Below are 15,570 nucleotides of genomic sequence, written 5' to 3'. Positions count from 1 at the left end.
TGCATTGGAGAGGTTTTAGTTGGGGGCTGAAGGTGATGGCTAGTGGCGTTCTGTTATTTTCTTTGTTGGGCCTGTCCTGTAGGTAACTTCTGGGTATTCTTCTGGCTCTGTCAATCTGTTTCTTCACTTCAGCAGGTGGGTATTGTAGTTGTAAGAACACTTGATAGAGATCTTGTAGGTGTTTGTCTCTGTCTGAGGGTTGGAGCAAATGCGGTTATATCATAGAGCTTGGCTATAGACAATGGATCGTGTGGTGTTGTCTGGATGAAAGCTGGAGGCATGTAGGTAAGTATAGCGGTCAGTAGGTTTCCGGTATAGGGTGGCATTTATGTGGCCATCACTTATTAGCGCCGTAGTGTCCAGGAAGTGGATCTCTTGTGTGGACTGGTCCAGGCTGAGGTTGATGGTGGGATGGAAATTGTTGAAATCATGGTGGAATTCCTCAAGGGCTTCTTTTCCATGGGTCCATATCATTAAGATGTCATCAATGCTGTTCAGAGGTGTGTTGGAAATACTCCTTGAGTCGGAGACGTCGAAAATAGGATTCTAGGTCACCACAGAACTGTATCATGTTCATGGGGGTGAAGGGGCAGAAGGAGAGGTCCCGAGATAGGACAGATTCTTCTGCGGGGCTAAGAGTATGGCTGGATAGATTAACAATATTGCTGGGTGGATTAAGGGAACCACTGTTGTGGCCCCTTGTGGCATGTAGTAGTTTAGATAGTTTAGTGTCCTTTTTCTTTTGTAGAGAAGCAAAGTGTGTGTTGTAAATGGCTTGTCTAGTTTTAGTAAAGTCCAGCCACGAGGAAGTTTGTGTGGAGGGTTGGCTTTTTATGAGAGTATCCAGTTTTGAGAGCTCATTCTTAATCTTTCCTGGTTTGCTGTATAGGATGTTGATCAGGTGGTACTGCAGTTTCTTTGAGAGTGTGTGGCACAATCTGTCAGCATAGTCTGTGTGGTATGTAGATTGTAATGGATTTTTTACCTTCAGTCCTTTTGGTATGATGTCCATCTGTTTGCATTTGGAAAGGAAGATGATGTCTGTCTGTATCTGTACGAGTTTTTTCATGAAGTTGATGGATTTCCGCTCCATACGGCTAAATTCAGTGCCTTGCATAATGACAGGTTTCAGAGTAGCAGCCACGTTAGTCTGTATCCGCAAAAAGAAAAGGAGGACTTGTGGCACTTTAGCGACTAACCAATTTATTTGAGCATAAGCTTTTGTGAGCTACAGCTCACTTCATCGGATGCATGCAGTGGAAAATACAGTGGGGAGATTTTACAGACACAGAGAACATGAAACAATGGGTATTACCATACACACTGTAACGAGAGTGATCAGGTAAGGTGAGCTATTACCAGCAGGAGAGGGGGAAAAAGAACAAAACCTTTTGTAGTGATCATCAAGGTGGGCCATTTCCAGCAGTTGACAAGAACATGTGAGGAACAGTAGCGGGGGGAAAATAAACATGGGGAAATAGTTTTACTTTGTGTAATGACACATCCACTCCCAGTCTTTATACAAGCCTAATGTAATGGTGTCCAGTTTGCACATTTAATTCCAATTCAGCAGTCTCTCGTTGGAGTCTGTTTTTGAAGTTTTTTTGTTGAAGAATTGCAACTTTTGCGTCTGTAATCGAGTGACCAGAGAGATTGCCAACTGTGTCTACATATCTATTCAGGGGACACCATCATAGGGTCTAATCACATCAGCCACACTATCAGAGGCTCGTTCACCTGCACATCCACCTTTGTGATATATGCCAGCATGTGCCAGCAATGTCCTCTGCCATGTACATTGGCCAAACCGGACAGTCTCTTCGTAAAAGAATAAATGGACACAAATCAGATGTCAGGAACTATAACATTCAAAAACCAGTTGGACAATACTTCAGTCTCTCTGGTCACTCGATTACAGACCCAAAAGTTGCAATTCTTCAACAAAAGAACTTCAAAAACAGACTCCAGTGAGAGACTGCTGAATTGGAATTAAATGTGCAAACTGGACACCATTACATTAGGCTTGAATAAAGACTGGGAGTGGATGTGTCATTACACAAAGTAAAACTATTTCCCCTTGTTTATTCCCTCCAACCCTGCACTGTTCCTCACACGTTCTTGTCAACTGCTGGAAATGGCCCACCTTGATTATCATTACAAAAAGCGTTTGATTTTTTTTTCTCTCCTGCTGGTAATAGCTCACCTTACCTGATCACTCTCGTTACAGTGTGTATGGTAACTCCCATTGTTTCATGTTCTCTGTGTCTATAAAATCTCCCCACTGTATTTTCCACTGCATGCATCTGATGAAGTGAGCTGTAGCTCACAAAAGCTTATGCTCAAATACATTTGTTAGTCTCTAAGATGCCACAAGTACTCCCTTTCTTTTTGCAGATACAGACTAACACAGCTGCGACTCTGAAACCAATCTCTTTGAGACTGTGTGGATGAGACCCCCATTCCCACCCACAACAATCAAGCTGCTTGAAGCTAGGAGGAGTTCAGATGCTATGACCCATTCCTTTAGGAACCAGACAATGGAATTACTACCTCCCTCAGAGTATAGGAAGTTTCGGAGGCTGCAGTGTGCATCTGGGTGATTAAAGGGATAGGTCCATAATATGGAGCAAGGCTCTTGGCAGCCAGTCAGCTTTTATCCTAATAAGTCAGCCTATTGCCAAGCCACTCTCCAGAATCTGACAGCCTGTGCAGTTCAGAATGCCACATAGGCCCCTTAACTTATTAATTTCAAGAAACATACAGAAATCTTTGACTATTTCCTTACTTACTTTTCATACTCTGCATCCTTCATCTTGAAACAACTGATCTCAAGAATCCGTCTTAGCTCATGCCGCTGTATTTGTCCTGTTCGGTTATAGTCAAAAAGTCTACAGGTCTTGAGGATGCTTTTCAAATTCTTTGAAATCTATAAATGACAAATGATCAAATTAACAAGAAACAAACACTGATGCAACCTGAAACACAGGCACTGGACAGCTTTGCTAATATAAAAAATGACATTTTATACCTTTTCCAACAATGCAAAAAAACCAACTTTTTGAGCACAGTGTTACAAAATGACTAGAAGACATGAACACTGTGCAGTTATTGAATGTTTTAAAGGCAATTTCCTCAGTAAATGGTGTTGGTAAAGTTAAAAAACTTTTAGGCAAAGTAATGAGTTTCAAATACAACTCATTCCTTTTAAGCAGTAGATAAAAGACATCTTCCTCCAATGACTGAAACCTAGAGATTTGCCAGAAACCAAATACTGCATGATTGTGGCAGATCTGCTTGACACTGGTATTTATGTTTATTAGAAATCAACAAATGATTACTGTTCTTCATAAAGTGGAGTGAATCTCTTTTTTATTCACTTCAAATATTTACCAAAAATAAGGGGGTATGTTTGAGGGTGAAAAAAGAAAACATGGGGTTTTGCTAGTGAAGGTGGTGACATTTGCAATTGCAGCCCTTTCCTCTGTCCCTGCTGAAAATCTGTGCAAATTCTGAACCTGAAAATGTAGTCATATATTAAAACATGACATTGTGGGGTGCCAAGCTTACTGTTTTTCAATTACTTCTATGTCGAATTTTGCTCAGTTTACAAGTAAGAAAGTTTTCTTAAAAATACTGCTTTTTTTAACTACTGTTCCTAAAAATTCAAGCTGGGAAATGAAAGTCAAGTTGTGTACTTTCTGGTTCACACAACAGGAGCAACAATATAGATTCTACAACTGGAACTAAGTTGCTTGTTCTGATGATGGTACATGAGCCAGAATAGAATCCTATAGGCTATGCAGTGCTAGCAGGAATATAAAGTAGCAAAACCTTGGGTGAAATCCTGCTCCCACTGAAATCAATAGGAGCTTTGCCATTGTGAACTCCTTATTCCCATTGCTGAGCAGTTAATCCCATGAGTACTTTCTTTGACTGCAATGGCACAATCTATGGTTATACCTGCCCACCAATGTAAGTAATGGGCCCACAATCTAATCCAAAGTAAGCAGAATTGAGGCAAACAGTCAGGTTATCACTGGTCCTTGGCACAGGCCAGGATGATGGAAGGGGGCAATTTTTTGTTTTGGATGGAGACAAGGAGGAGGGAAAGCTGGTTTTATTCATAAAAATTGCCTTTTGCTACTATGAACAGTTAAGACAACACAATAAAGTTATAATATAAACAGGATTGGCAAAAATCCAGAAATTTCCCAGTTTCACTGGACTGGGAAAACATTTCCACACATCTAGTCCCACACAACCACAAGGTTTTCATGAGAAAGGCTGTTTATTAACATTTGATATCTTTTGGTAATCAGATTTTGTTAAAGAGGGTCACTGTATGGTCAAAGAATCAAGCTTTAAATACTTCAATTCCCCCAGAATCAGAGATTCATTTCCCAGAATGTTGAACTTAACCCTACATTCTTATAAGTCAAATTGAGTGCCATGCAGTTACTACTGTGGCACTCTGTACCTCCAAGCAGCACCCTAGAACCGCCATATCCACCACTGTCATACAATCATGATATGTTTTGTACAGTGTATGCCTTGTGAGGTATCATTTTAAAGGTCATGATCTGCTGAAACCTGTTCTGTCAAAATATGTATATCATTAGGGTTTATGAAGTGATGAGATTTTGCTGTATGGTTGTTATTGAAATATGTTGTAAATTTGGGAGTCATACATTGTTAGTTCTCCAGTGACAACAAAGCTGGTGATCCACACCCAGGCTGCCATCAAACCACCATTAATCAGCAGGTGAGTTGTAAACAAGGAATTTACAATTCTGTAAGAGAAACACCACACAATGGGAATTGCTCAACCCTGTGACTCAGGAAGCCCAACCAGGCATGCCTGGGTTAGTTTCTTTCCAGGGACATGGATTAAGAGTATAAAATAAGGGTCAGTGGCATCATGAGGGCACCTTTCTCCTCCCCACCTACACTGAAAGCAAAAGAATGCTGGGAAAACAAAGACCTGAACTGAGGAGACTGGTCCCAGGCTTAAAGGGAAAGCCTGTGTATTAAGGACTGTAACCTACCTGCAACATCCAGTAGGGTGAGAAAAACTGCTTGATACAAATATTGTTCAGCCTAATAAAGTCTAGGATTTAGACTGCATGCTTACCTTTTATTTTCTTTGGTAACTATCTCTGACTTCTTGTGCCTACCACTTATAATCACTTAAAATTGATCTTTCTGTAGTTAATAAACCTGTTTTATATTTTATCTAAACCAGAGCGTTTTGGCTGAAGTGCTTGGGAAATCTCAGCTCAGGTTACAAAGGCTAGCGTGTATCCTCTCCACATTGAGGGAGGGGCAGATTGGGTAATGAACATGTACAGGTCAGGCTTCTGACTAGGGCAAGACAGTTACTGTTCTGGGCTGCAAGGCTGGGGGCTTGGGAGATTTGCTGGTGCCTTTCTCTGTGTGATTCGTGAGTGGCTCAGGGAGCATTCATGCAATTTAGCTGGATGTGGGGCTGTTGTACTGAGTGATAACAGCACCTGGGGGGTTTGCTGCTTGTCACTAGCAAAGCATTGCGAGAGAGAGCCTGTGCTCGAGAAAGAGCCTGGGCTGGAGAGATAAGAGCATAACAGTTCCCCAGTACCCCAGGGATCCTGTCACAACTACATAAAGATATTTCAGCTGATCATTGAACATGATCAGCTTCTTTCAACATTAGAAACGTTAGTCCTGTTTATTCTCAATAGACATTAATGAGCCAATCACACTTTACATTACAGTAGGACCTTGTCTTGGTGCCTGGCCATATTGTCCTCTCTTACTACTGTTGCGTATCAGTTGGCTACTACATTCCACCCCAGAAGTAACTGCATTTCAGCAGTGTTACAAGAAGGTAGTTTGTGTAGCACTGGTGGATCCCTCAGGATCAAAAGGCAGTTATTGGAGTTGTCATAAATATAAAGGGAAGGGTAAACGCCTTTAAAAACCCTCCTGGCCAGAGGAAAAATCCTCTCACCTGTAAAGGGTTAAGAAGTTAAAGGTAACCTCGCTGGCACCTGACCAAAATGACCAATGAGGAGACAAGATACTTTCAAAAGCTGGGAGGAGGGAGAGAAACAAAGGGTCTGTGTCTGTCTATATGCTGCTTTTGCCGGGGATAGAACAGGAATGGAGTCTTAGAACTTTTAGTAAGTAATCTAGCTAGGTATGCGTTAGATTATGATTTCTTTAAATGGCTAAGAAAAGAACTGTGCTGAATAGAATGACTATTTCTGTCTGTGTGTCTTTTTTGTAACTTAAGGTTTTGCCTAGAGGGATTCTCTATGTTTTGAATCTAATTACCCTGTAAGGTATCTACCATCCTGATTTTACAGGGGTGATTCCTTTACTTCTATTTACTTCTATTTCTATTAAAAGTCTTCTTGTAAGAAAACTGAATGCTTTTTCATTGTTCTCAGATCCAAGGGTTTGGGTCTGTGGTCACCTATGCAAATTGATGAGGATTTTTACCAAACCTTTCCCAGGAAGTGGGGTGCAAGGGTTGGGAGGATTTTGCGGGGTAAGACGTGTCCAAACTACGTTTCCCAGTAAACCCAGTTAGAGTTTGGTGGTGGCAGTGGATATTCCAAGGACAAAGGATAAAATTAATTTGTACCTTGGGGAAGTTTTAACCTAAGCTGGTAAAAGTAAGCTTAGGAGGTTTTCATGCAGGTCCCCACATCTGTACCCTAGAGTTCAGAGTGGGGGAGGAACCTTGACAGGAGTACTAGGTGTTTAAAGTATTTTCTTACACTTTGATGTGTAAAGAAAATTCAGTACAAATCACATCCAGCACCAGACACAGGGAGTTCTAAATACAGTTTTTATGCAGACCACAGATTACCCTGCAAAGACTGAAGTACTCTACCTCCAAATACAAGGCTACCCATCTAACAGTATTTTGCTAGCAACATAATTATTAATGATCCCCATACTTCCTTCAACATATGCATTCCAAAGAGAGCCTGCACCCATGGATCTGAACTTGGGGGATACCACCTGCATAATATTCTCCTTCCTGCTCCCTTATTCTGTGGAATCCTCTCTGCATGGAGAACACAGTTTCACTTCTGAATGTTTGACAGGGCAAGCAGAGGAAGGTGGAGAGGGTTCACTGGTTTGCACTGCATCACTGCATTCTCCCCACCCCAAACCCTCCGATTCTGTCTATACTAACTTACACAGTCTTCCCCCCTGTGTGGTGTAGAACAACCCTTAAAGGGGTTTCAGGGGAATCCACAGGACAAGTGAGTCCCTTGTAGCACAATTCATAGAGAGATCATGTTGTTCAAGGGAGGCAAAGTGCTGGAGTGAGGAGGCAAGAGACCTCTGTGCAGATTTGCTGAGATTCCCTTGCATAGCTTGGGGGATATAGGGAGGGAAGAGTCTGAAACCCATGGCTTCTGCAGGTAGCAAAAGCTGCTCCCCGCTTGTAAGAGAATCTGAAGGAAATTCTGCAAGTGCAAACTAACAGTTGCTGCTCCTCTTTAGAGCAAACACCCTAGTAATGTAGGGAGTACAGCAAGTACTGAAATATTTATTTGAAGTAAAAATGGCAAAAATTTAAGGGTTGCAACTGTTCATTCTACAGAACTCTATGCTGAGGAATGAGGCAATGGCAGGACTGGGATGTAAATCCAAGTCTCCTGATTGCCAGCCCACTGTTCAAACCAGCAGAACATTCCACCTCTCTCATTTTAGTGAAAATGTGTCAAACATCCCACCGCCACGTTGTCATTCCTGGGGGCAAAAGAATGAGAAGTCACTTGTGCCTTTAAGGCACGGCCTGCAGCAGGGAATAGCTTGGAAGTACACTGCCTCTGCAGCAGTCACCAGAGAAGCACAGCTTGTGCATCATACATTTACAGGATGCAAGATGTGCTTTCCTTCACAAAAGGCAAAGTCTGCTGGTCTGTACAGGGCAAGAAAGGGAGAAAGGCCATAACCCGTCCATTTCCACAGCCCTTCTGGGGAAGCTACCATTGCTGGACTGAAGCACTCCTGGCTCCTGGCATCCTCTTTCCCTCAGCCTCCACACACAGGCAGAAATTCTCACATTCTACCCTGGAATGGGCTTGGAGAATGAACCACCTTCTCATCCCTAACGGGTGGCTTCTCCAGAGCAGGGTACCAGGAAAGGCAGGGTGAGCAAGCTTTCACAGCCAGAGCTCAATATGGTGCCTGTACTGCAGACAAACAGAAAACTTCAGCCTGCAAGGCCGTCAATCCAGCACATTTCATGCATACTTTTTTTTTTGCTTTGTTTAAAGAAAAAGGAAAAATAAATGCATGAAAAAATATTCCTTGTGCAATAAACACATCAATGCTCATTTTCCATATATTCTACTTTGGGCCATTTTGTGTAAAATCTTTAATTAAAGTTTTTCTTTGAAATTGTCATCATCAAACCAGAAGAAAGAAAGTAAAAAACAGAAGGACACAGCTGTGCATATATGAAGTGCTATTCAGTACCAAATGAATTGGAACAAAATAAGTATCGTGACTGTTATGCTCTTAGTTTTGGCTCTGTATTCTCAGTAGCACAGTCTAACTTGTCACTTTATATTGATTCCATCTGTTTACACTCTGCAGAGTATTGGCTTCCTATGGTGAACATTTCCTATTTACCAGCTGGTAGAGATAGGCCAAATCAGATAGAAAAGAATTAGACTATTTTCAGAGCCTCATAAACATAAAATCAAAAATTTGTGGGGGAAGGGAAGTAGGAAAGTGGGGAGTGAGGAAGAGATACTGGGCCTAATTCTCATTTTACACTAAGGCCCTTTATACATTCTAGCTATTTAGAGGGCCCTTAAAATTGGTGTAATATATTTATGCGCACTTTAAGGCCTTTTTACACCACCACATTTTACGGGAGTGTAAAGGCGGCTTAGTGTAAATGAGAAACAGGCTCAGTATGTTGCTTACCTTTAAAAAGACACTAGCAGTTTAGGTCCAGAACTAAGGATTAGTTAGTATGAATACTTATGCACAAACATCTCCATACAACAGCTAGAAGTGAAATGCCGAAATGTAAACCCTGATGCATAAGTGCATTATGGAGCCATCATTGTATCCTCACAACCCTTCTTACAAATTTGCTTTTCCTAGTGGTTGATTCTCTTCTTTTTCTGCTTTTCCGAGGTGGTTTCAACCCCATAGCCGATAACTCCTTGTTGGATCAACCAGGCAAGGTACTAACAAGCTTCAACAGGACTTTATTTTCAAAGTGGAAACCTCTTTACCAAGCTGCTGCTGCACCCTCTGTAGCTTTCTCCCAGCCTCTCAACTCTTCCCCCCTCCTTCCTGTTTCCTGTCCTTTCAGACTCCCAACAGCCAGTGCTCCCAATTCTAATAATTACAAGAAACATCTAAACACCACATTCCCTCCTCTCTTAAGAAACTCTCCCAATTAAAATAAACATTATTGTTCTAACCACAGGAACAAATATGAAACAAGACACTATACTGTTGGCAGAAATATTACACTGAAAACACTGTAGGTACTACATAACATAGTCTCTAGTCCACACAGGTGGTCATCTGGGTTTGACAGGCCATCTCTCAAGCCCCAGTTCCAATGCAATGTCTTGTTGTGTTGGTACTACGGTGAAGTCATCCAATGCAGACTGGGTGTTGGCATAATCTCCTCTTGGTGCATATGCAGGTGCAAGATAAGAAGCATTCCATACCCGCCCATCAGAAAGTCGATAGGTGTAAGATCCCTTCTTCTCTATGATTTTAAGAGGAGCTGTGAATTTATGGTCCCCTTTGCGTAAAATTCCAGGTTTTCATATTCTAACAAAGGAACCACACTCAAACTTTGGTTCCTTAGCACCCCGCCGCTTGTCTGTGAAAGCCTTAGACTTTGCTTGGTTCTGTTCAACTGTTTTTCTCACATCATCCTCTGCCTTTAACAATCCAGCAATGTTCAGTTTAGTATTCATCTGTTTGCCATGCAGTAACTCTGCGGGTGATCTTTGCATAGTGGCATGTTGTGTAGCCTGGTATGCTTGCAAGAAATCAGTAGTGAAGGGTATCCACAATCGCCCTTCCAGTTTAGCCATTTGCAAACTCTTTCAAACTTCTGTTAAACCATTCAATTTCCCCATTGGCTTGAGGGTAATATTGGGATGACCTTCTGTGTAAAATGTTCCTCTGTGCTCGAAAAGTTTCAATTTCCAGGGAACTAAATTGACTACCATTATCTGAAACCAGTTCTTTGGGGTTACCTTCCTTGCTAAAAACTGAAGAGAGCAGCTTAATTACTGTAGCAGAAGAGATTTGCGATGTAAACGCTACCTCAGGCCATTTACTGAAATAGTCTATTAAAGTGATGGCATAACGGCAGTCAATTGGAGCAGTATCAAAGGATCCTACAATGTCAATCACCACTTTTTCCCATGCAGATTCAGGAAGAGAAACAGGCTGTAATGGAGGGGTACATGTCACTGCTGTCTTATCATGCATTTGGCAAGTGACACAGGATTTTATGAGTGCTTCAGTTTGAGAGTCCATCCCTGGCCACCAATACAGATCCCATAGTCATTGTTTGGTTCGGACAATTCCTTGATGAGTATCGTGTGCCAGGTTATGAGTTTTGACTGTAATTCTTCTGGCACAAGGAGCGGGTGTGTACCTCGTCGCAAACGGCCATCAAACAAAGAAAGTTCACCCCAAACTCTAAAATAAGGCAGCAAAACTGGGTCAAGGTTTTCAGGGTGACTGGGTCATTTCTTTGTCAAAAATTCCCATAGTTTTTGTTGAATTGGACACGCTGAACAAGCAGCTTGAAATTGTTCTCTTGTAACTGCAGTGAGAGTGCTTGTAATAAGTGCAACCACTACATCCTCATCCTCCGGTGGACCATCTGGTGAAGGCAAAGGCAGGCGAGAAAGGCAATCAGCGACCATATTTTGGTTTCCAGGCTTACATTCCAGTTCATAATTGAAAGAGAGTAGTCTGCAGACCATCGAGCAATATGATATCCTGCTCTTCCCAGTCCTTTCGTGGTGAGCAACGTCGTCAAAGGGCTGTGGTCTGTGCGCAACTTGAACGTGTGGCCCAACAGGTAAGTTCCCCATTTTCCAGTAGCCCAGACACAAGCAAGTGCTTCTTTTTCGACTGTAGAATATTTTCTCTCAGCATTACTTAGTGTCCTTGAAGCAAATGCAACAGTCCTCTCTGTGTTGTCCTCATGCAGTTGTGGGAGAACAGCCCCAAGTCCATAATCAGAAGCATTAGTAGTTACAATTGTGGGCAATGCAGGACTGAATAGTGCAAGTATTGCACTATGTACAATAAGTCTTTCTGGTGCATCCGTTGTCCACACTAAGGTTGAACTTCTCCATAGTAATTCCCGTAACAGTTCAATGACAGAAGCATAATTGGGAATGAATTTTGCATACCAGGAGATAAGACCCAAGAAGGAACATAAGGTTTGCAAATCTGTTGGAGGAGGAGCATTTGAAATTGCCAGGATATGATCTGGATCAGGTTTTAGTCCAGCCTGTGAAATTGTATGCCCCAGAAAGGATAGTTCAGTTTGTCTAAATTTGCATTTGGACCTATTGCGCTGGATGCCTGGTGTGCTGATGCAGTTTAGTACAGGCTGCAGGTTATTGTCATGCTCCTCAGAAGTATTTCCAAACACGATAATATCATCCAGATAGCACTGAACTCCATGTTGATTCTTCAGAATCAATTACATCATTTTTTAAAAGGCACTTGGGGCAGATGCGAGACAGTATGGAACATATTTAAAACAAAATAGTCCCTCATGTGTAATAAATGCTGTGAAGTCTCTGCTATCTTCATGCAACATAACCTGGTGGTATGCGCTCTGCAAATCAAGAGTGGAAAACATCTTTGCTCCACGGAGTTCTGCAAATATTTCTTCTATGTGAGGAAGAGGATGACTGTCAATCACAATTGCTTTATTTGGCTCCCTTAAGTCCACACAAAGGCAAATGCCTCCACCCTTCTTCTGCGTCACTACTATGGGTGAAACTCATTCCGAGGAGTTGATCTCTTCAATAATGTCCTTTCAATAAAGTTTGCTAAGTTCCTCTGAAACAGCTTCCCTGACTGAAAATGGTAAGCACCGTAACTTCTGTCATACAGGCATCACATTATTCTGCATTTTAACTTTATGCAGAAACCCATAAGCACAGCCGAGTTTCTCCTCAACCTGGTGTTGGGTCCCAGCTGAAACTGGTGAGTGTACCGCAAGAGTGCTTTGCTGAGGAAGATCAACTCGTCCATTAATTACCCTGAGATTTAAAGCAGCCAATAAATCTCTGCCAAAGATAGGAGTGCCTTTGTGGACAATGTAGAACTCTGCAGTTATACAGCAATCGCCAAAAGTAACTCTTACTGGCAGGGAGCCATGTACTGGAATATGGTTTTTCAAATAGCACACCAAGTGAAGTTTGGGTTCAGTAAGAGGCACATCTTTAAAGTAATGCAGATACATGGAATCAGGTAGTATAGATACTGCTGAGCCAGTGTCCAACATCAGCTGAATAGAGTGTGGTTTGCCTGAGGGTATGGCAGAAACGTTTACAGTGTACTTTATCTGTTCTGGAATATGTGCAGTAGTGATTTTGTCCACGCTCAGCACAGTAACATCTGGTATTGTAACTGCATGCACCTGTTGATTAAACTGGCTACTGCGACATACTTTAGCAAAATGTCCAATCTTTTTACAATGATTGCACTGAGCTACTTTTGCCGGACATCCTGTATAGCTTACAAGGTGTTGTGGGGATCCACAGCGAAAACATGCTTTTACTGTATTTTGAATTTGCTGATTCGGTGGTTTTTCATTAGTTTTCCTCTTGCAATTGTGTGTCTGCAGTGGTAGTGAACTTTTCTGCAAAGCAGTCACAGTCTGGACTGTGCCTCCTGTATCTATACTCCTTATTTTGGCTTCAGCTGTAGCTGACTCAATCTGAGTAGCAATGGTTATTGTTTTTTCTAGTGTAAGTTGTGGTTCTAAAAGTAAGCGTTCTCTTACATGAAGCATGGTTGTTTTCTCAATGAGCTGGTCTCTAATCATCTCATCTGCCACATTCCCAAAGTCACAAATTACAATCAGACTCCTCAGTGAAGCAATATGCTGCATTAAAGTTTCCCCTGGTTTCTGCTCACACTGCAAAATCTATAGTGATTAGCTACTACATTCACTTTTGGCACAAAAAAATTCTTTAATGCAGTCTCATATTTATCATCTGCAAGGGGAAAAGTGTAAAATATACGCTGCCCTTCTGCTCCAAAGCAGTGGATTAGCAGAGCACGCTTTCTTACTTCAGAAATCTCTGTAGCACTGATTGCAAGCAGATAAGTCTCAGACATATGGATCCAGGTAGTAAAAGCAATTGGAGGCTCACCTGGGCTTTGCAGAAAGGGTGCAGGTGGGTTCAGAGGCAGAAGATCCATCCTCATTGCCAAAATGTTGTATCAACCAGACAAGGTACTAACAAGCTTCAACAGGACTTTATTTTCAAAGTGGAAACCTCTTTACCAAGCTGCTGCTGCACCCTCTGTAGCTTTCTCCCAGCCTCTCAACTCCCCCCCGCTCCTTCCTGTTTCTTGTCCTTTCAGACTCCCAACAACCAGTGCTCCCAAATCTAATAATTATAAGCAACATCTAAACACCACACTCCTCAGGTGAGTATTTTTGCTGCTTTTGTTAAAAGCTGTTTCAGGTGGCCAGTCTTACCTGAATCTAACTTTTTTTTTAATGTTTGGAGACACTTCACTGTTTGAATCAATATTTCCTTCCTTGCTTTTTTGTGCTTTTGTATAAAGTAATCAAGGAGAAAATCCTGCCCCTGACTCTGAGACTACGGAGGCTCTCTTAGCAGCAAACCCACTGAACTTCCATTGTGCAAAGGAACCACTTTCCCTTTGAGCAGTGCTTTGACCCTCTGTATTCTCAGGATTTGGGTACAAGGGATGAGCACCCCTGTGGGGCACAGAGCCCTGCTCTGCTGGAGCACTCAGTGCAGTAGCATGCAGGCAGTGCACCCTCTAGACTTCCCCTTCCCATAGTGAGGGGAGTACAGAAAGGACTACACAGGCTGCTCCAGCCATTGGGCTGTCTTAACTTCTTCAGATTGGCTCTTAAGCCACTCACTAAGTAGACGGAGATGATTCATTTTGTTCATCTTCATATACATCTGCTTAGCATCTGGCCAGCTTCTTGCACTGAGTGCTGTATTTAGGATGTGCCACAAAAAATCCAGAATGTAATGGCCATTCTCCCCATACAGTATTACTTCCCTCCCATGTTTTCACCAGCTCTTCTGATAGTGGTCTACTGGAAAACTGTTATTGCAAGTGGCTAGAAAGAAAATAATCCCATATTCAGATCTAGCTTCATAGCTTTGATCTTGCATTTGAAATATTCCAAATCTTTTCCTAGCTTTTCTTTGCATTTCTAAATATTTAAGAATTATTATGAAGGTGACTAGGCTTACTTATGGAAAATAAAAGTGGTGATTGTTATGTCACAAAATCACTTGGACTAGACGGGACATCAAGTGGGTCATGTAGTCCATCCTCTTGCACTGTAGCTGCATGTATTTCATTATAACAACACTCTTCACTTCTATAGAACCTTCCATCTGAATATCTCAAACTGTTTTACAAGCATGAATGAGTTCAACCCTTGTGAGGTGAGAATTATTATCCTCTCTTTTACAGTTAAAGAAAAAATGGCATTAAGACCCAATTTTTAGAAATGTGTGTGCACAAATTCCCACACAATCACAGTAATTGATACAAACATGTCCCTGTTAAATGGATGAAGGGCATATATGGAGGAGCAGAGTGAAGTTTGGTTTGGGAATAATCAATGTGCCATTTTATAGGTGAATATTTATTTAAGAGATTGTATGAATACTAAATCTGAACATTTATTTATTTCGCTGGTTAATTTCCATACATTGAAATGCTTGGTGGTTTTAACTAAAATTTTCCTGGAATATATATGTAGCAGTAACCTTACTTTTAAATTGATAGCAGTTTCTATTAATGTACTTGAATATACATATCACCTCTGTTTCAGAATTCCTTAAAAAAAAAACACAGAACCTGGGAAATTAAGTGTACCAGAACCCTAATTAGGACTTTGGGGGATATTTTCAATTAATAAATTCCATAATAAGAAGATATCTAAGCTGATTCTTTTGTGATATGACATACTCAACATGAAAATGTAAATGTTACTCTCCAGTTAGTTGCATATAGCCAAATGAATAAAAGCTATGACATTAATAATAAACTATATTCAGCTATGATTGATAGGCTTTTCTGCAGTGAGGAAAGATTGTCTTGGGTACAATCTGTCCTAACAGCTCTGCGATATGTTAATATTTTACTCAGACTAGAGAAAAGATATATTCAGATGTCCACCATATAAGAGGGGTACATGGGCTGAGGATGTTACTGCAGCCTTGAGGTTGCAACAGAAGCTGTAAAATAGGAAGGATTTTATTGTCTCCTCCCAATATATGTGCCAAGCCTGTGCCAATCAGTGTAGGGAGCAGGATTTGC

General features: G+C 41.5%; 1 protein-coding gene across 1 annotated transcript in view; it reads right to left on the bottom strand.

Moving 5' to 3' along the window:
• Positions 1 to 15,570, bottom strand: part of EFCAB6 (EF-hand calcium binding domain 6) — a 135,556-nt gene that overhangs the window by 102,495 nt on the left and 17,491 nt on the right. The window contains exon 5 of the mRNA XM_077807448.1: positions 2,790 to 2,926. Coding sequence (XP_077663574.1) covers positions 2,790 to 2,926 — 137 coding nt within the window. The remainder of the gene's footprint in view (positions 1 to 2,789; positions 2,927 to 15,570) is intronic.

The sequence above is a fragment of the Eretmochelys imbricata genome, chromosome 1 (genome assembly GCF_965152235.1).
Source record: "Eretmochelys imbricata isolate rEreImb1 chromosome 1, rEreImb1.hap1, whole genome shotgun sequence".
Classification (NCBI taxonomy): domain Eukaryota; kingdom Metazoa; phylum Chordata; order Testudines; family Cheloniidae; genus Eretmochelys; species Eretmochelys imbricata.
Note: the sequence above shows the minus strand (reverse complement) of the source record. Positions and strands in the feature narration are given on the sequence as shown.